General features: G+C 36.2%; 1 protein-coding gene across 3 annotated transcripts in view; it reads left to right on the top strand.

Moving 5' to 3' along the window:
• Positions 1 to 22,910, top strand: part of PARD3B (par-3 family cell polarity regulator beta) — a 1,067,283-nt gene that overhangs the window by 526,124 nt on the left and 518,249 nt on the right. For all 3 annotated transcript variants that reach the window (XM_060106399.1, XM_060106400.1, XM_060106402.1), the window contains exons 5-6: positions 7,538 to 7,623; positions 21,836 to 21,922. In XM_060106399.1, the coding sequence (XP_059962382.1) occupies positions 7,538 to 7,623; positions 21,836 to 21,922 (173 nt within the window). The remainder of the gene's footprint in view (positions 1 to 7,537; positions 7,624 to 21,835; positions 21,923 to 22,910) is intronic.

Genomic DNA, 22,910 nt, shown 5'->3' with positions numbered 1-22,910 from the left:
AAGCCTGAAAAATGTCTTTTTACTTGAAAACTAAAGGCACTTTTTGGCCAACCCAATACAACCTAATATACATTTTGTATATATAACATTTACATTTGTTATATATATATAAAATGAATAAACATATCATTTATATAAAATAAATTATGAATGTGTCAAATTGCTAGGACTGGAACATTTTGGGGTAGGATCTATGAAGCCAACTGAGATATTTCCCATGGCACGGCATTGCTCAAGGCATGAAGAAAATATATTAGGTCAAGCTTAAATAACAGTGCTTGACTACCAAAATGGATGTTCATCTCATGTGTGCATATCAGATACAACTTGTTTTTACTTTAGTACAGATATTCGCGCTCTAAAAAGTCAAAACAAATATTCTGAAATTATGCCCAGAATTTTATTTTATAATTTACATGATGTTTATGTATGAGCACCAGGCACATAACCTAGCATTCAAGTCTTCTCTGTATAATTTTTCTATTACTCTCATTCTAAAATTCATATGCAATTTCAAAGGAAACTTGCAGTTGGCTTTTCAGAATGCAAATCTTGTTATAAAATACACCTGAGTTTTGGAAACATAACTCAATTGTAATTAAAATTTTGTAGGCAAGTGGTTTCAGATGTGGCTAAAATGCATTGGGGTGGGGAATCAAGGCCATATATCTTCACCTGTAAGTCAAAGCAAGCCATCTACGGATAACATCTATTTCGGTTCTCATCTGAGAGACAAAAAACTGAGCAGTAAAGCTGTTTTTAATATTGTTTTATAGCTGTGCATGACTAGGGAATAGTGATGAGAATGTGGGTAACATTTTCTTCCAAAAAGTTTTATCGTGAGTGTTAAGTTTATTTGGAGATGTATAACTTAATGAGGCTACGTCATGAATACACTTTCCTGTATGAAATCGGTGACTTATACGCACAGTGAACGTTGAAACGATAACCTGGTGGCAACACCAGGATCACACTGGAGAGAGAGGGCTGCCCTGCCTGGTACTTGGCCCCTTCCATGCAGCCTGTGAACACTTGCTGTCGTGAGCACTCGTGCTAACTAAATGTGAACACCTTTACTTTCCAGCTGCCACTAATTGGTTTGGTAGTATTTATGTAAGTGTTGATTTTAAAGCTAAAAATAGCACAGTGATGTTTAAATCCAACTCATTCTGGCTGTCAGAAATGCTCCCGTGATCCTGAAAGTGTTGCTAAAAATGTTCACGTTTTAAAAATTGTAGTAATTAAACTTGTCTGTTGTGAGAGCCACATATGATACGTTCCCTGCTCTGATAATCAAAGAGGTAAAGGACAAGCTTCTTAAAGGTCTCTGCCTGGCTGGCAAGACACGACCTCCTGCTGAACTTTATTAGGGAGCAAAGTATTGTAATGTGAGCAAAAGGAAGAGACAAAGTAAATTTCAACATAGTTTTATACCCTTGTATTCTATGTAACAGATCAGATCTATTTTAAGTTAACATTAAAAATAGAAATTATAATAATTTTACCAATAAGATTAAGCATAGAGCTTGCCAAACCATAGTATTTTCTGGAGACAAATTTGAGGCTTTGAAATCACGTAATTAATATTTCTCAAATCTAAACTGAAGAAATATAGTGACTGTTCAGCACCTGTTGTTTATACCCTAGCTCTTCATAATGAGATGTTTTTTGCCCCTTTATTTCCAAATTTAAAAGTCACGATTTTACAGATTTGGCTCAAAGTTATTCAAATAAGCTATGAGAAAATATATATATAATTTTTATTTTTAGCTTTGTGTGATTTTGTGACTCTTCATTTCATCCTGTTATTTAGTGAAGAAAAAGCCTAAGTGCTCTTAAATTGTTGCATATGATTTTTTTGGTAATTTTTGGAAAAAGTGATTTTTATGGACCCTGTCAAGAAATAAGCTGCCTTTGTCTAAGTCTTTTTTTTTTTTTTTTTTTTTTTTTTTGACGGTATGTGGGCCTCGCACTGTTGTGGCCTCTCCCATTGTGGAGCACAGGCTCTGGACGCGCAGGCTCAACGGCCATGGCTCACGGGCCCAGCCGTTCTGCGGCATGTGGGATCCTCCCAGACCGGGGCACGAACCCATGTCCCCTGCATCGGCAGGCGGGCTCTCAACCACTGCGCCACCAGGGAAGCCCTTGTCTAAGTCTTGAAGCACTGCACTGCTACAGTATTGTTGAAGTCAATTGGGAATTGGCTTTGTGTCCTTGTAGGATGTCCTAAGCATTTGTCTGCCTGCCCCATCTCTAGAGAATATCAAAGAATTCTTTTACTTCAATATATAGAGATGATTTTGGCAAGTGACAAACACTGCCCATTAGTTGAGATGATAAACTGTAGTTACTACCTTTTTTTTTTTTTTTTTTTTTTTTTTTTGCGTTACGTGGGCCTCTCACTGTTGTGGCCTCTCCCGTTGTGTAGCACAGGCTCCGGACGCACAGGCTCAGCGGCCATGGCTCATGGGCCCAGCCACTCTGCGGCATGTGGGATCTTCCCGGACTGGGGCACGAACCCGTGTCCCCTGCATCAGCAGGTGGACTCTCAACCACTGAGCCACCAGCGAAGCTCTTCTTTTTTTTTTTTCACTACCCTTTTTTTTCTGCTTTATAACAAATTTAATCAGTCATACATATACATATGTTCCCATATCCCCTCCCTTTTGCATCTCCCTCCCACCCACCCAATCCCACCCCTCCAGGCGGTCACAAAGCACCGAGCTGATCTCCCTGTGCTATGCAGCTGCTTCCCACTAGCTATTTACCTTACGTTTGGTAGTGTATATATGTCCATGCTGCTCTTTCGATTTGTCACAGCTTACTCTTCCCCCTCCCCATATCCTCAAGTCCATTCTCTAGTAGGTCTGTGTCTTTATTCCTGTCTTACCCCTATGTTCTTCATGACATTTTTTTTCTTAAATTCCATATATATGTGTCAGCATACAGTATATGTCTTTCTCTTTCTGACTTACTTCACTCTGTATGACAGACTCTAGCAGGGATCATTTCTATAGTTTGTCACTACCTTTTTTGATAGCTGTGGCAAGCAGAGTTTTTGATGCAGCTTTTAAAATAGTAGAACTTTTGTCTTAGACACGTAAGTCTGTGAATGTGTGTTTTTTCTTTTAGTCTGTAGTGATTAACATGATTGCTATATAACTGTAGTCAGTTCAGAATTACCCTTGAGCAGATTATCACATTGCAATTGGGCCAATATTGCTTTCAAATTCTAATTGACATTTTCATATACTCGGAGCATTAGGTACTTTGTTGACATAAATAAAACCTTTACTTGCTATCTAACCAGAACTAGAAAAAAATTCCTTTGAACCTCACGGAACATTGATTTGAACCAGAAAATATGTTATTTTCTTACCTTGGCATGGGATCAACAAGAAAATTACAGTTGGAGTAGGGAGCAGAGTCAAAAATACAGTTAAAACCTTATAACAAACATCCCAGTTTTTTCTTTGACATTCTGAGGATGTATGTCCATACAGAATTACAAAGCCAAAAAAGAATATTTATTTTAATAACTGCCACTGTTAACTGTTCATAGACTAGACTTATTTTGTTAAGATGGTAATACTGTCTAAATTAAGCTGCAGATTCAATGTGATCCTTATCAAAATCCAGCTTTTTGCAAAAATTGATGCTCAGATTCTAAAATTCATATGAAAATGCAAAGAACCCAGAATAGTCAGAACAAACTTAAAAAAATAATTAGAGAATTCTTACTTCCTGGTTCCAAAACTTAGTACAAAGCTACAGTAATCAAGACTGTGTAGTACTGGCAAAAGGATACAAATATAGATCAATAGAATAAAATTGAGAGTCCAGAAATAAATCCTTGCATTTTTGGTCAGTTGAGTTTTGGTAAGGGTGTTAATACAACTCAGTGCAGAAAGAATAGTCTTTTCAACAGATGGTGCTGGCACAACTAAATATCCACATGTGAAGAATGAAGTTGGACCCCCTACCTCACACAGTGTACAAAAATTAACTAGAAATGGTAATAGGCCTAAATGTAAGAGCTAACACTATAAAACAGGAAAAAATATAGGAGTAAATCCTTGTGACCTTGTGTTAGGCAGTATTTCTTAGATATGACACTGAAACACAAGGAACTAAAGAAAAAATAAATAGAACTTCATTAAAATTAGAAACTTTTGTGCTTCAAAGGGCCCATCAAGAAAGTGAAAACACAGCCCATAGAATGGGAGAAGATTTGGAAATCGTATACGTAAGGAATTTGTATATGGACTGTTTAGGAAACTCTTACAACTCAATAATAAAAATACAAATAATTAGGCATTTCTTCAAAGAAGATATACAAATGTCCAACAGTCTCATGACAAGTTGCTCAGCATCATTAATCATTAGGGAAATGCAAATCATTACTCGTTAGGTATATGCAAAACAAAAACCACTTTACACCCGCTATGATGGCTAAATTTTTTTTAAAAAAGGAAATAACAAGTGTTGGTGAGGATTTTGAGAAATTGGAACCCTCATATATTACTGATAGGAATGCAAAATTGTGCAGATGTTTTGGAAATACTGTAGCAGTCCCTCAAAATGTTAAACATAGAGTTACGATATGACCCAACCATTCCACTCCTAGGTGTATACCTGAGAGAAATGAAAAACATCTGTCCATGCAAGAATTTCTCATTCTTAGCATTATTTCACAATTGAACACTATTTCAAATATTCGTGGCAGCATAATTCATAAGCAAAAGTGGAAACAACCCAAATGCCCATAGAGTGATGCATGGGTAAACAGAATGTGGTACATCCATACAGTGGAATATTATTTGACCAAAAAATGGAATGAAATACTGATACATGCCACAGCACGGGAGGGTCTTAAGAACATCATGTTAAGTGATAGAAGCCACATATCTTATGATTCTGTTTATATAAAATGTTCAGAATAGGTAAATACTTATCGACAGGGCTTCCCTGGTGATGCAGTGATTAAGAATCCACCTGCCAATGCAGGGACTGGGTTCGAGCCCTGGTCCAGGAAGATCCTACATGCCACAGAGCAACTAAGCCCTCACGCCACAGTTACTGAGCCTGCGCTCTAGAGCCCGCAAGCCACAACTACTGAGCTTAGAGCCCATGCACCGCAACAAGAGAAGCCACTTCAGTGAGAAGCCCGCGCACCACAACGAAGAGAAACTAGAGGAAGCCTGCGTGCAGCAACGAAGAACCAACCCAGCCATAAACAAACAAACAAATAAATAAATTTTATTTAAAAAGATCCTTAGTGACAGAAAGTAAATGATTGGCATGGGCTGTGGGAAGCAGAAAACATGGGGAGTGCTGGCTAATGAGTATGGGGTTTCTTTGTGGGGTTTTGAAATTGTTCTAAAATTACATAGTGGTGATGGTTGCAAAACTCTGTGAATAAGTGAAAAGGGACTGAACTGTACTTTTTCAAAGGGTGAATTTAATGTTATGTAAAGCATATCTTAATGAAGCTTTTATAAGAGAAAAAGTAGTGGATCTTAAAGCTCCAGTCAAGCCTTTAGATGATTGCAGCTGCAGCCCTGCTGACACCTTGACTGCAACCTTATGAGAGATTCTACCCCACAGCTGCCCAGCCAAGCCACTTCTAAATCTCTCACAGGAACTATGGGAGACAATGTTTTTTAGCCATTTAATTTTGAATTTATTGCACAGTATTAGGAAGCTAATAGAATGCCATTCAGCTTATTTATTCATTAACATTCACTAAATCAATTCTGTGTGTTGTGTGCTTAATGTAGATAGGACTAGATACAGCCTCACCCTTCATGGAGCTCCCTCTTTTGAGAGAGAGAGATGAGAAAGTCAATGATTTTGATTTTGACATAAATGCAGTCATCAAATGTTCTGTCATGTGCAATAGTCACAAGTATGTATATTTTGTTAAATTGTCTCCAAGCATTTTTGTAACCTGCCCAACCCTGTGACTTTTCAATGTAAGCATACATCAAGCCCTTCATAATAAGGTGAATGTTTTAAATCTTTCAAAGACATTCATCTTTTAAGATTTAGTACCTTAAACTAAAAAGCATCCTTTAACTTTTTGGATTTTTTTTCTTTCTTTATCCTCATGAAGACGAAAAAGTGAATAAATTTTTTAAATCTAGTGTAGATCAAGTGCTTCCCAAAACTACCAACCCATAGGTGAAATGTTGCTCTTCAATCTAAAAATGAAATACATTTTTTTAATCAGTTCACAATGACACACTGCTTAAGTTGTGCCTCCCTGTCTTGTTTTCTTCAAAATATTAACCTAATTCCTTTATGTCCAGCCTTTTAGCTCATCTATTGTATTTTTTGGTTGAAATGGTACATTTAGATCCATGAATGCTCCATGTAGTTTGTTTCAGTGAAACCTGAGTTTGTAATGAGCGCTATCTGTGACTCTGCTTCTGAAGAGTGATGTGTCTGCAGAATTACTCTGTTAAAGTTCATTCCACATGGGGAGGGGGAAGGGTAAGTTGGGACGAAGTGAGAGAATGCCATGGACATATATACACTACCAAATGTAAAACAGATAGCTAGTGGGAAGCAGCTACATTGCACAGGGAGATCAGCTCGGTGCTTTGTGACCACCTAGAGGGGTGGGATAGGGAGGGTGGGAGGGAGACGCAAGAGGGAGGGGATATGGGGATATATGTATATGTATAGCTGATTCACTTTGTTATAAAGCAGAAACTAACACACCAATGTAAAGCAATTATATTCCAATAAAGATGTTTAAAAAATAAAAAATACTTCAGTTCCAAAGCCTAACAGAGAACTAATGTCTTACTAAATGAGAATCTCAAGCGGGCTGGCTTTCCAGAATCCATCTCTCCTCTATGTAACACCCAGTTCAACTTTGCCACCATCCTGAAGTGCAGGACCTCTCTTGAGCTCTTACCTCTCTGCAGTAGAAGAGTGTTTACCATTTTAGAAGTTAAGTGGTTAATTTTACTTTCTCTGTGCTGAAGATCATCCTCAGAATTAAAGTCTTAAGGCAAAGTAAGAACTCCAGATTTCTTTTCTTGCACTAGTCCTGTCACGCTTTTGATAGAAGTGACCTTGACAGGCAACTTTTTTTTTCATGAATTTTGCTTTCTTTATATTTTTAGTGTCACCAGGGAGATGCAAGCAAGTACAGTACATTAAAGCTAATACATCACTACCTGTCAATGGTACCTTCCCTTTGGTACCCCTTTTCCTTGCTGATTTAAAACACTCAGTCCCAAAAGCTTATGGTTGAGTAGCAGGAAGCTAAATGATGTATTCCAAAGCTCTTAACATACTGCCTTGTGTAAATGGCCCGTTTGAGTATTTCAGAAACCAAACGGAAGAGAAAAGAACATTGAAAGCACTGAAAAGATTAACACCTGTTTCCAGTCTTCAAAGAAATTGGAGCACACTGTATATATCCAGAGTAAAACCATTTACTCTCTCCTGTTGAGAATTTGTATTCAAATCTTCAATTCTATGTGCATAACATCCACATGCTTATGTGTTTGTTTCACTACAGAATTCCACACAGGACTTAGAAGATGAAGTTATGAATGGCATGCAGACAGAACTCCTGACATCGCCGAAAACAATGGATGCATTGAGGTATATTCTATTTATGTGAATAAGAATATTTTATTTCAATTTAATGTTTGGTTTTTTTTAGATTATAGTTTTTATTTTATAGGAAACATCAAGATAAGTAGAATACTTGAGTGAAACCTAATTCTAAAATTAATTGCTAAATTACTTTTTTTCTCTCATTTTTTAAATATAATATGAGAACTTCCTGACAAACATATATACAAATGAGCCTCAATGCTTCCAACTCTTCTGCAACCTGGATTTCTTAATTGCTTTTTTTCTTCTCTTTGAACAACAGTTTAAAGTGAACATTTCAGCGTTCATCGTGGTGCAGTGTTTTTCTTTGATGTCAGCTCCTTGAATATTACTGTGCCTTGTGTTTTAACCATCTTGCAATATTTTCCTCTATGTGTATAAAATGAATCCAGACTATCAACCTGGATTTTTCATGTTTTTAATGTAAGTAACTTATTATACAAAGTTAGTTGCTGTCATGTTTATGGGCATTTGCTTTGCTCTGTGCTAATTTCCAGTTCATCCCTAGCTACTGCCTGGGTTCAAATCCCAGTTCTGCGGCTTATTACTTCTAGGAGGTTAGGCAAGTTGCTCATCAATCTTTGCCTTAGTTTCTGGTCTGTAAAATGGAAATAATATTAAAACCTTCTTCAGAGGGTTAGTATGAAGACAAAATTAGTTATCATGTGTAAAGTACTTTGAACAGTGCCTGAGTCAGAGTAAGTCCTGTTGCTTCCACTATCATCAACATCATCATCATCTTTATTATTATCATCATCATCATTTTTAAAGTTGCTTCAGAATTTGCATAAGTAATTTCATGTTTAATAGATTGTTGGCTTTAACCCTGAAAGGTGATGCTTTTGAGACTGATGGTCATTCATTCATTCAGTCAACATACTCCTTTCATTCAGTCCAGTTATTAATAGGTGCCAAGCATGTTACATGGAATTAGCTTAAAAAAAATGTGTGTTCACCTTTTATCATGATGCTTTACTGTGTGGATTTTCCTAATTGATGGCCATATGACATAGTTACTCTTTATTTAGATTGTGTTTCTTTCTTTGATTAATGAGCTGCACAATATTTAAACTTTGGTACAGAAAATCTCCAGGGCGCTGTCTTTTTAGAAGCTTGATAAGATTGTTTTGGGAGGTAGGCATAATGAATGTAATACTCACGCTGTTTGCCTTTAATTTCATTTTTTTTAATGTTAGCTTTTTGAAAAGTTTGCTAACATCTTGACTAAGTACTATGTTGTTATAGAGTTAACAATTGTTTGGTTTATGGCTGCATGAACAAATTAGCTCAGCTTTCTCCAGATAGAAGGAATTCAGAGAAATGGACTATAAGACTTAAAAAAAATAATATTCTTTAATGAAAACACATATGAGTATCTGTGTAATTTGATTATCACAAGGGACTTTTTGCATGAGTTTTATTACCACCTTTAGCAGGCTAAGGAGTTGCAATCCAGAGCGGTTAACTTCTAGAGACCCAATCTACATTCACCACTCTTGTCTCCAAATCCTTTGATTCCAGTGTTACCTGTTGTGTGCACCTTCACTGATTCCTTGGTGTTTTATTTCATGATGCATAATCAGGGCTAAGAAACTTGATGTGGTGAGCACCAGTGTAGGAAAAATCATCTGAAATTAGTTTGAGGCCAAGATCAGAAGGTAGAGTGAATGTGAACTCCATTGCTTGCAGACTCTCAGATGGGGGGAAGATGAGGATACTAACAGTATGGAATGCAAAGCTGGGGCGGGGGGTGGAGATGGGCAGAGTGGCAGGAAGCTTAGAGATTAAAATTCTAGGACAGGACGTTGGTTCTAGCTGGTATGGGATGAGGAAGAAAGAATGGAAGGAAACTAGGAAGCCACTTACAGCTGAGTTACATCATCAGTTTTCTCCTAAGGCAATGATAGTCTGATACCCCACAGAGCTTGGCCCAAGCATAGGACCTTGGACTCACTTCCATGCAGATGGCATAGAAGCTAAGTAAATTACTGCAGAGTCCATCTCAAAATGTCTTCAACCTGTTGTGATGTTTTAATTCCCCTAGCTATTGTTCAAGCCTTTGTTACTCTCTGTCAGACTATTGTAATAGCCTACAAACTCTGCTCTTAAGTGTCAATCTCTCCTTATTCTCATTGATCCCACATATCACTACTGGATAAAATTTTTTTTCTTTTTTAAAATTTATTTATTTATTTTTAAAATTTGTTGGCTGCATTGGGTCTTTGTTGCTGCGTGCGGGCTTTCTCTAGTTGCGGCGAGCAGGGGCTGCTCTCGGTTGCAGTGCGTGGGCTTCTCATTGTGCTGGCTTGTCTTGTTGCAGAACATGGGCTCTAGGCACGCAGACTTCAGTAGTTGTGGCACACGGGCTCAGTAGTTGTGGCTCGTGGGCTCTAGAGCACAGACTCAGTAGTTGTGGCACACGGGCTTAGTTGCTCCATGGCATGTGGTATCTTCCTGGACCAGGACTTGAACACGTGTCTCCTACACTGGCAGGTGGATTCTTTACCACTGTGCCACCAGTGAAGTCCCTGGATAAATTCCAAACTTCTGGATTTATTGAAGTCCTGAGTTTGAACACTACCTTTGTAACTGTGGACTATTTATTAAACCTCTTTAAAATATTCTTTTTTTCCTATGGAAAATGGGCAGTTACACAAGCACAATACTAAATGAAAGGGTGGATAAACATTAATTGCTATTGCAATTATCATTATCACTCATACTATATTGTAACTATTTGTCATTCTCCCGAACAGACTATGGATCCTCCAAGGATTTCCGACACCAAGCACACATCTTGGAACATAATAGCAGCATATTTGTGGAGTGAATGACTGAATGGATAAAACACAGTGCTTCATAAATCATAGGCATAAGTATTAACTGCTCACCCATTATTAACACAAGCATTTATATTTAAAGAAAAATAATATTTAGAGGCAGTTCTCCAAATAGTCTTACAATATATCTTAAAATAGTCTTACAATATATTGTAAGACTATCTTACAATAGTCTTCTATGTATCTCTTATGAAGTACTACTCAATGTACTTTGATCTTAAGAAGACAATGAAGCAAGAGGTTTCTATTGGATGTTTCTTTTTTAAAAATAAGATTACTGCTTGGTGTGCACTCCCATTCATCCACAAGGGTGACCAAGTGCTTCTTCTGAGGACTTCTGTGTGGCTGACAGGGTCTTGGTGTTCTGGCCTGATGTTAGGCCTGAGCCTCTGAGGTGAGAGAGCCGAGTTAAGGACATTGGGCCACCAGAGACCTCCTGGCCCCATGTAATACCAATCAGCGAGAGCTCTCCCAGAGATGTCCCTCTCAATGCTAAGACCCAGCTCCACGCAGCAGCCAGCAAACTCCAGTGCTCGATGCCCCATGCCAAACAACTAGCAAGACAGGAACACAACCCCACCCATTAGCAGAGAGACTGCCTAAAATCATACCAAGTTCACAGACACCTCAAAACACACCACTGGACGCAGCTCTGCCCACCAAAACACAAAAAATCCAACCCCACCCACCAGAACACAGGCACCAGTCCCCTCCACCAGGAAGCCTACACAAGCAACTGAACCAACCTCACCCAGTGGGTGCAGACACCAAAAATAACAGGAACTATAAACCTGCAGCCTGTGAAAAGGAGACCCCAAAAACAGTACGTTGAACAAAATGGAAGACAGAGTAATATGCAGCAGATGAAGGAGCAAGGTAAAAACCCAGCAGACCAAACAATTGAAGAGGAAATAGGCTGTCTACCTGAAAAATGAATTCAGAGTAACGATAGTAAAGATGATCCAAAACCTTGGAAATAGAATGGAGAAAATACAAGAAACGTTTAATAAGGAGCTAGAAGAACTAAAGAGCAAACAAACAATGATGAACAACACAATAAATGAAATTAAAAGTTCTCTAGAAGGAATCAATAGCAGAACAACTGAGGCAGAAGAAGGCTAAGTGACCTGCAAGATAAAATAGTGAAAATAACTACTGCAGAGTGAAATAAAGAAAAACGAATGAAAAGAATTGAGGACAGTCTCAGACACCTCTGGGACAACACTGAACACACCAACATTGGAATTATAGGGGTCCCAGAAGAAGAAGAGAAAAAGAAAAGGTCTAAGAAAATATTTGAAGACATTATAGTTGAAAACTACCCTAACATGGGGAAGGAAATAGTCAAGTCCTGGAAGTGCAGAGAGTTCCATACAGGATAAATCCAAGGAGAAACATGCCAAGACACATATTAATCAAACTATCAAAAATTAAATACAAAGAAAAAATATTAAAAGCAGCAAGGGAAAAGCAACAAATAACACACAAGGGAATCCCCATAACGTTAACAGCTGATCTTTCAGCAAAAACTCTGCAAGCCAGAAGGGTGTGGCAGGACATATTTAGAAGTGATGAAAGGGAAAAACCTACAACCAAGGCTACTCTACCCAGCAAGAATCTCATTCAGATTCGTCAGAGAAATTAATACCTTTACAGACAAGGAAAAGTTAAGAGAATTCTGCACCACCAAACCAGCTTTACAGCAAATGCTAAAGGAACTTCTCTAGGCAGGAAACACAAGAGAAGGAAAGGACCTACCAAATCAAGCCCAAAACAATTAAGAAAATGGTAATAGGAACATACATATCTACAATTACCTTAAATGTAAATGGATTAAATGCTCCAACCAAAACACATAGACTGGCTGAATGGTTACAAAAACAAGACCCGTATATATGCTGCCTACAAGAGACCCACTTCAGACCTAGGGACACAGACTGAAAGTGAAGGGATGGAAAAGGGTATTCCATGCAAATGGAAATCAAAAGAAAGCTGGAGTAGCAATTCTCATATCAGACAAAATAGACTTTAAAGACCATTACAGGAGACAAAGAAGGACGCTGCATAATGATCAAGGGATCAATCCAAGAAGAATATATAACCATTGTAAATATTTATACACCCAACATAGGAGCACCTCAATACATAAGGCAAATGCTAACAGCCATACAAGGGGAAATCAACAGTAACACAATAATAATAGGACACTTTAACACCCCACTCTCACCAATGGACAGATCATCCCAAATGAAAATAAATAAGGAAACACAAGCTTTAAATGACACATTAGACAAGATGGACTTAACTGATATTTATAGGACATCCATCCAAAAACAACAGAATACACTTTCTTCTCAAGTGCTCATAAAGTATTCTCCAGGATAGATCATATCTTGGGTCACAAATCAAGCCTTGGTAAATTTTAGAAAATTGAAATGGTATCAAGTATCTTTTCTGACCACAATGCTATGAGACTAGATATCAATTACAGGGAAAAAACTGTAAAAAATACAAACACATGGAGGCTAAACAATATACTACTAAATAAAGAAGAGATCACTGAAGCAATCAAAGAGGAAATCAAAAAATACCTAGGAACAAATGACAGTGAAAACACGATGACCCAAAACCTATGGGATACAGCAAAAATATTCCAAGAGGGAAGTTTATAGCAATACAATCGTACCTCAAGAAACAAGAAACATCTCAAATAAACAACCTAACCTTACACCTAAAGCAATTAGAAAAAGAAGAACAAATAAACCCCCAAAGTTAGCAGAAGGAAAGAAATCAAAAAGATCACATCAGAAATAAATGATGAAGGAAACAGTAGCAAAGATCAATAAAACTAAAAGCTGGTTCTTTGAGAAAATAAACAAAATCTATAAACCATTAGCCAGACTCATCAAGAAAAAAGGGAGAAGACAAATCAATAGAATTAGAAATGAAAAAGAAGTAACAACTGACACTGCAGAAATACAAAGGATTATGAGAGATTACTACAAGCAACTCTATGCCAATAAAATGGACAACCTGGAAGAAATGGACAAATTCTTAGAAAAGCACAACCTTCCAAGACTGAACCAGGAAGAAATAGAAAATATGAATAGACCAATCACAAGCACTGAAATTCAAACTGTGATTAAAAATCTTCCAACAAACAAAATCTCAGGACCATATGGCTTCACAGGCGAATTCTATCAAACATTTAGAGAAGAGCTAGCACCTATCCTTCTCAAACTCTTCCAAGATGTAGCAGAGGCAAGAACACTCCCAAACTCATTCTGCAAGGCCACCATCTCCCAGATTCCAAAACCAAAGATGTCACAAAAGAAGAAAACTACAGGCCAATATCACTGATGAACATAGATGCAAAAATCCTCAACATAATACTAGCAAACAGAATCCAACAGCACATTAAAAGGATCATACACCATGATCAAGTGGGGTTTATCCCAGGAATGCAAGGATTCTTCAATATATGCAAATCAATCAATGTGATACACCATATTAAGAAATTGCAGGAGAAAAACCATATGATCATCTCAATAGATGCAGAAAAAGCTTTCCAAAATGTTCAACACCCATTTATGATAAAAACTCCAGAAAGTGGGCATAGAGGGGACCTAGCTCAACATAATAAAGGCCGTATATGACAAACACACAGCCAACATCATTCTCAATGGTGAAAAACTGAAACCATTTCTTCTAAGATCAGGACCAAGACAAGAAATGTTGCCCACTCTCACCACCATCATTGAACATAGTTTTCGAAGTTTTAGCCACAGCAATCAGAGAAGAAAAAGAAATAAAAGGAATCCAAATTGGAAAAGAAGAAATAAAGCTGTCACTGTTTGCAGATGACATGGTACTATACATAGAGAATCCTAAAGATGCTACCAGAAAACTACTAGAGCTAATCAGTGAATTTGGTAAAGTAGCAAGATAAAAAATTAATGCACAGAAAACTCTTCCATTCCTATACACTAACGATGAAAAATTTGAAAGAGAAATTAAGGAAACACTCCCATTTACCATTGTAACAAAAAGAATAAAATACCTAAGAATAGCCTACCTAAGGAGACAAAAGACCTATGTGCAGAAGACTGTAAGACACTGATGAAAGAAATTAAAGGTGATACAAACAGCTGGAGAGATATACCATGTTCTTGGATTGGAAGAGTCAACATTGTGAAAATGACTATACTACCCAGAGCAATCTACAGATTCAGTGCATCCATATCAAACTACCAATGTCATTTTCCACAGAACTAGAACAAAAATTTTCACACTTTGTATGGAAACACAGAAGACCCCAAATAGCCAAAGCAATCTTGAGGCAATTACAAAGCTGCAGTAATCAAGACAGTATGGTACTGGCACAAAAACAGAAATAAAGATCAATGGAACAGGTGAGAAAGCCCAGAAATAAATCCATGCATATATGATCACCTTATCTTTGATATGAGAGGCAAAAATATACAATGGAGAAAAGACAGCCACTTCAATAAGTGGTGCTGGGAAAACTGGACAGCTACATGTAAAAGAATGGAATTAGAACACTGTCTAACACCATACACAAAAGTAAACTCAAAATGGATTAAAGACCTAAATGTAAGGCCAGACACTATAAAACTCTTAGAGGAAAACATAGAACACTCTATGACATAAATCACAACAAGATCCTTTTTGACCTACCTCCTAGGGAAATGGAAATAAAAACAAAAATAAACAAATGGGACCTAATGAAATTTAAAGGCTTTTGCACAGCAAAGGAAACCATGAACAAGACGAAAAGGCAACCCTCAGAATGGGGGAAAATATTTGCAAATGAAGCAACTGACAAAGGATTAATCTCCAAAATATACAAGCAGCTCATGCAGCTCAATATCAACAAAACAAACAACCCAATCCAAAAATGGGCAGAAGACCTGAATAGACATTTCTCCAAAGAAGATATACAGGTTGCCAAGAAACACATGAAAGGATGCTCAACATTGCCAATCATTAGAGAAATGCAAATCAAAACTACAATGAGGTCTCACCTCACACCGGTCAGAATGACCATCATCAAAACATCTACAAACAATAAATTCTGGAGAGGGTGTGGAGAAAAGGGAACCCTCTTGCACTGTTGGTGGGAATGTCAATTGATACAGCCACTATGGAGAATGGTATGAACGTTCCTTAAAAAACTAAAAATAGAACTACCATATGACCCAGCAATCCCACTACTGGGCATATACCCTGAGAAAACCATAATTCAAAAAGGATCATGTACCACAGTGTTCATTGCAGCTCTATTTACAATAGCCAGGACATGGAAGCCACCTAAGTGTCCATCAACGGATGAATGGATAAAGAAGATATGGTACATATATACAATGGAATATTACTCAGCCATAAAAATAAATGAAACTGAGTTATTTGTAATGAGGTGGATGGACCTAGAGTCTGTCGTACAGAGTGAAGTAAGTCAGAAAGAGAAAATAAATACTGTGTGCTAACACATATATGGAATCTAAAAAAAAAAAAAAAAAAAAAAAAGATTCTGATGAACCTAGGGGCAGGACCCAGACATAGAGAATGGACTTAAGGACACAGGGAGGGAGAAGGGTAAGCTGGGACGAAGTGAGAGAGTCATGGACATATATACACTACCAAATGTAAAATAGGTAGCTAGTGGGAAGCAGCCACACAGCAGAGGAAGATCAGTTCGGTGCTTTGTGAGCACCTAGAGGGGTGGGATAGGGAGGGTGGGATGAAGACGCAAGAGGGAGAGGATATGGAGATATATGTATACAGATAGCTGATTCACTTCAGTATACAGCAGAAACTAACACAACATTGTAAAGCAATTATACTCCGATAAAGATGTTAAAAGAAAAAGATTGCACTTTAAGCTTCTCTGTAATTAGCAAGCAGTGTATGCAAAAAACCTTCCCTTCATTCCTAATTTCTGGCTCATTCCTGACCTCACGTTATTCCAGATATGCCTCTTTTCCCAGGATGAAAACTGTCATCACATTTTATCCTATCTTCTCCTTGGCCTCTCATTTTGCAAATTATTGACAGAGTCCATTTCATAATACCTTGAATCTTTCTCCATGTTTTCATGCTTTATTCCTATAATCATTGCTCAATCTCTGTAATACCTCTCAGCTACATTGTTGCAGTAATTTACTAATTCCTACCTCAGGTACCAATTTCTCCCTTGTCTTTCCCTTTTCCAGTTGATCCCACATCTCTGCCAAGTAAAATATTTCTAAACCACTGCATTGATCTTCCAAAATCTATAGTGATTCTATCTTCTAAAAAATTAAGCGTGCTTTTTTTCATTGTGGAATTTGACATATCACACTGAGGTTTGATCTCAAGCTGATAGGTCAGCCTTATCTCCTCATTATCTTACCCTCTGTTCTCCTCCCTTCCTCCCCCCTCCTCCCCTCTCCTCCTTCTCTCTTTAGTATCACAGACAATCCATGTGTCCACAAACCATCCTGATTCAGTGTCTCAGTGCAAACTGTTTCCTCTCCTGTGCATGATCTCTCCACACTCTCACCAGCTTTTCTGGTTGAAGATTCATTTACCTTTCTCAGTTCCATCTAAAATTCTACTTCCCTTGAGAAGATTTTCCTGATTCCAGCTTTCCTTCCTGATCCTGTTCCCTTTTCTCTGAACCTCATCAGAAAGCACCTCTGCTTTGAAACTTACTTGTCAAAATGGTTGAAAACTACTGCTCTGAGAAGCAGTAAATTCCAATTTGTGTCCTGAATTTACCTTATATAAATGGTGTGATGTTGGACAGATTATTTAATCTCTCTAAGCACCGGTTTACTTATCTGTAATGGAAGTGATATGTTTACTTGGTACATTTCATGTGAGTACATGTTATAATACCCAGAAGATGATTAACATGCTGCTTCCCCCCAGATAGCATACATTCATTGAGAACATACTGCAAGTACTACTACTGTTCTATTACTTTGTATTATTTTTTGTTACCTGTCCTAATCTGCCTGCTGATTATGAACTCCTCAAGCATTAGACTTTGTTTTTTCCTTGCAGAGCTTCTTCATTGGAACTACTTGATTAATTGCATTAAGTGAATCCCACCACCTTTGACAACAAATTCTTTGTTAGATTTTTACTCAGTATATTCGTATCAACAAGACATTTCCTAAGTCGTTAAAAGAGTAAATGCTAAGCGTTCTCATCACAAGAAAAAAGTTTTTTTCTATTTCTTTAATTTTGTATTTATATGAGATGATGGATGTTCAGTAAACTTACTGAGATAATCATTTCATTATTTATGTAAGTCAAATCATTATGCTGTGTACCTTAGACGTATACAGTGCTGTTGATTATATCTCAGTAAAACTGGGGGAAGAAACCCAAGACATTTCACTGTCAAGTAGCCTTCAGCGTCATCAGCAAGCTCTTCTTGGAGGTCTCTCTCTGTGATCCATCTCTCACATTGCTGTATATGACAGTCCTGGATATCAGTCCCCAAAGAACACCTGCCAGTAACTTCTCTCCACTCTTTATTACCCACTGTGTTCTCTGTCAGCAGTCTAATTATGAAGCAAATCCTACAGTATTTATGGATTAAGAAAAAAAACTCTTACTGAGGAAATCAAGTTGAGGAAAATTTGGAAAGTTTGAAATAGGTTATTGCCTTTTAACCCATAAGCTTTTTTGTTCCTTCAGAAAGTTCTAATAATATTACTAATAGCTGATATTGAGTCCTTTGTATATGCCAGAGACTGTGTGTTTGATGTATTTATATACTATTCTCTATATTTTTCTTTAAAACCAGCAACTCTATTAGGAGTTTATCTTAATTCCCTCATTGTCCAAATGAGGAAATGTACTTGCGGTCTTAGGTTAAATGATCTACTCAGGCACCTGACTCAGAGCCACCACTAGGATACACTTCTCTCTAATTTCATAAGTTAATCATTATTTCCTCCTGAAACAAAGTATCTCCCCTTCCCTGCCCTCAGACCTGTCTCTTCCGTACCCTAAACTAGTGGCCAATCACTGGGTTGACTAATCTTAAAGATGCTGTGCATTTGCCTTGTGTGGAGAAATTAGACCTACAACCATCCATCTGCAGCCCCTTCTCTCCCTCAAGCTTCACGTCTTTCTGCTGGAAGGAACCAGATGAAGCATTTTTCATCTAGCTCTTGCCATAGCCGTTCGCAACAGGCTCATTTTAAACCACTGATTCTGTACTTTCACCCATAGTTTTGTACTAAAGTCTTAGGTAGGTAGCAGCTGGTTCTAGTGATTATTTGAATCAATTTTGTCTGTCGGAGCTTAGAACATGTAGCTTGCTTAATACTATTGGACCTAATGCTTGGTGACTATCTGCTTTTGTTTTAGTACGTCTTAGAAAGTTGAATTAGCTCTTTTGAGCTTAGTGAAATCTTCCGACTTTTCTTTTTGTAACTGAAATACTTTTCCTTTGCCCCGCAATTCATTTTTTATCTGTTTTTCACAAGTAGCTGCCAGTCCCTTTTCTTTCCACTGCTAGAATAGCCTTCTCACCTCATTCTCTACATTTTCCATTCTCAGTCTGCCTCCAAAACATAAATGTGCATACCCTGCTCACTGGTCCTTGAACTCTACTGTGCTGTTTGCCTAAACAAATAACATTAATAGCATATTTTCACATCTTAGTGAAATCTCATTTTATGAGATGTGTATTCAAGTAATTGTGTGTAGCCCTCCTTGCTATGTTTATCTTCCATGAGGGTATATATTTACAGGGATTTCCACAGAACTCCATCAAGTATATAAAACACTGAGTGGTGTTTTCCCCTTTTAAAATAAATTTTAAAAGATGGACTGGTCTATGAGTTTCCTTTTTCAAATGCTTTTCTTTCCATCTTGAAACAAATAATGGATAACAATTTATAAAGATCTTGGTAAAACATAGTCTATGTAAAACTTATAATGCTTGTCTATAGATATAATAGATCTAATTCTCTAAGTATCTGCATTTAACACTCAACAAAATTGAAAGTCTTTTATGCTGCTTTTTCTGGGATAGTAATATTTTTGTGATAGTAATTTAACATTTGTCAAATATCATTCTAGCCAAAAAATGTGACTATCATGTATAAAGATAGCATAAAAGTTTATTCTGAAATACTGAAAAAGGGAACCTTATAAAGTTGAAATAAACCTTAATACTGCATCCTCCAACAAAGTTTTAGTGTTTTGAAATAAGATTGATTACTTTAACAAATTTTGTGATTTACTTTTAAGTAAATGTAAAAATACAAGTTTGATGATTACTAAAGAGTAGGTGTCAGTATGATACATATAGAATTTTTATGTTTTATAGGAGAGGTTTTGAGTGGGATAAAGAAATACTTGCAAACGAGAAAAAAGAATCCATAAAGCCATTCTAAAAATTTTTAAGCTGAAATCTTGTTGTCTAGACTAAACACTTATATTCCAAAAGCACCTGTATAATACATATGAATGCTATCTATCAGCATGTGGATATTTAATACATTTATTAGGAAAGATTTGTGTTATGCTCTAAGTGTAAAACTATAAAATTATGTTATAAAGGTAGAGATAATAAAGTTTCAGGGGTTAAACAAAATTTTTGTCTCTGTTTTTAGAAGTCTTTACAATAATATCATAACCCTAGAATGTGTATGCTTTGGGTTTCGTCTTCCTCAGATACCTACGAATGTACTATAAATCTGTTATATAAAAGTTATTTCTTCACGGTCCATTGAAAGCTACACAACTTTCTCTTCCTACCAAATAGTTTACATTCAGGACTTATAATGCATACCTATATTTAGGATTTCATATGTGTATATTCATATAGTGCCTATGCTTACACAGAAAGTATAGAGAAGAATCTACTTTATCCCTTGATATTAGCACTCTAAGATTTATTTTATTTCTAAATTTTATTCCAGGCTTCTTATATAACCTGCTTGACTGAACATAGTTTAAATATATCAGCAGTATCTGAGCAAAACTCATTTGAAATTTACTATCAGTTTTGAAATTCCATCCCTTTCCATAAATGTTGGAAACTAACATGCTCTTTTTTGCAGTTCTTAATGATAATAGCTTTGCAATGAAAACACGTTAAAAATAAGCCTAATCCACTGATGAGAATATATTTAATATATTTATTTTAGATTGCTGATAATTTAGGGAGTACTTCATGCAGAGTGAATTCATTAGGCATTTTGCTTTCTTAATGCTGTTTTCAACTTTCCAGCAAGGAGCCAAAATTTTCCCATTTTCAATTTGGAGCAGAAATATATTTGTAGCAGCTGTAGCTCTTAATTTGACATCTAGTTTCAGGTCATTTTCATGTAAATAGGAAACAATAGAGACCTGCCTACAATTTCCATAATGGGGATGTTTGCTTCAACTTTATCATTTTTCCTCTGACAATTTTATTTTCTCTCTCTGGGATTAAAGGAGCCAATAATTGTTCATGGTTATTATTTTTCATCTTTATAAAAACTTGTTAGTTCCACTTTCCGTTACTCCAAAGCTCCCAGTGCCTTGTATATTTCAGTCATACACACTATCCATTAATGTTTCTAGCTCATCCTTTCCTTAATCTGGAGTAGGTTAGACAGGTCAGGCTTTCCATTTCTTTCTGTAATACATTTTCTCCAGGCTTTTCAACTTCTTTTTCTACGTCTTAAAAAAAAACCCAAAAAACTAAGAGGTGAAAATTTGGAATTGTTCCATCGAATACAAATGAGGCCTTATTGAAAGGCAAGTTTTAGTTTTGATTTATAATGCTTCGAACATGCCCATATGTATTACCAACTTTGGCTTCACAGTTGTTTAAAATGTAATTATGTGCTTTTTCTAATAAAAATTTGTTTTATTTCATTTTTCCTCTGTTCTGGAGGAAAAATCCTCCTTTATGTTTTAACCATAGATATGCTTAATTCAATGTATTTTATCATCTATTCAGTAATTTTCAAGTGTGTCTCAATGGGGAGAAATTTCATTTTTGTGTACATCCTTTTAATATGTTGATTTATGCAGATTAAGTTAAATAGGAAGTTATTTTTGTACATAGTCATTTCCATTTTTTCCTCTTCTAGGAAAAATATAAGAAATCAGATAGCCTTTTAAACATTTTATTTCCTGGATCTTCTGAACATACCAGCAAATCATGTACTCTTTTGGTTTCATCTCTGCTGTTGAATTTACAGTAGTTGTTATAATCCTAAGGTTTTTTGTTTTTCTTTTTAATATGCCACATCTGATTTTTTTGGTTTTTGTTTTTTTAGCAGGAACTCATTTGTCTTCTTCTTCTTATTTTTTTTTTGTTTGTTTTTCTGTCCCAGTAATATGACAAGAACAGTGGAGATTTCTGGGGAAGGAGGCCCTTTGGGAATACATGTAGTACCTTTCTTTTCATCTCTGAGTGGAAGGTAAGATGTTTTCCTTATATCAGAAGCTCATACTAATGCAAAACTTGACTTGAGCTCATTTTCCCAAACATTTTTTAGAAGGGGATTAAGTGTATGTCTCTGTTATTTAGATAGACACCTCAAGATATACTTCTGTTGGCCACTTATGTGTTAGAAACAAAATAACATCACTTCTAGGATACGATGGAAAAGAAATCATGGCTTCAGCATTTACAATTAATTAAGAAGTACTTTATTAAAGTATTCTTATCAGTGACACATAGACAGAAATCGTGGAAAGACTTTAACATATTGTTAGAGAAATATAGCAACTGAATTTTTTAATGTTCAAAAATACACTTAAATGAAATATAGTAATTCCAAATGGATATTTCTTGATATGCCTCAGGTTTACAGAACTTAGGATAATAAATATTCTAATATTATAAGTAGTTATATCAGAAGTTAAATATGTTTTGATTTTAGCTATAGTAGCAAAATGCCATTATTCTATTTATTTTGTTCTAAAATAAAATATAATCAATTAAAAATAATTTATCACATCCTTTTGAAATTTTAAAGACATTATATTTCTAAATCCATGCTGGTAAATGGTAATTTAGATTGCATCACCATCTCCTGAAATTTGTGTCTACTTAACTGGCTGTAAAACTTGTTTTACTGATGGGAATTAAAGTGTGTGTCTGAGAGTTAATATTAGTTCTAACAAATTAGTTATAACAACCTTACAAAACTAGTATTAGATATTACGTTATTATAATACTTTTCAATAGGATGACTACCTTTTGCACTAGATTGACACTGACAAAGTCTGTCAGAAACGTAAAGAAAATGAATTTCTCACCCATATGATATGATTTTAATTAATTTGCTAAATTTATTTTCTTAAATTAAATATATCATTGAAAAGGCAAAATACCTGATTTTAGCTTAGGTGATCAAAGACCAGAAAAGTCGGTTGATTTTTCTCAAGGTCATACAAAATCCA

The sequence above is a fragment of the Mesoplodon densirostris genome, chromosome 8, assembly GCF_025265405.1.
Source record: "Mesoplodon densirostris isolate mMesDen1 chromosome 8, mMesDen1 primary haplotype, whole genome shotgun sequence".
Taxonomy (NCBI): Eukaryota; Metazoa; Chordata; class Mammalia; order Artiodactyla; family Ziphiidae; genus Mesoplodon; species Mesoplodon densirostris.
The sequence above is the reverse complement of the archived record's forward strand: the minus strand, read 5'-3'. Positions and strand labels throughout refer to the sequence as shown.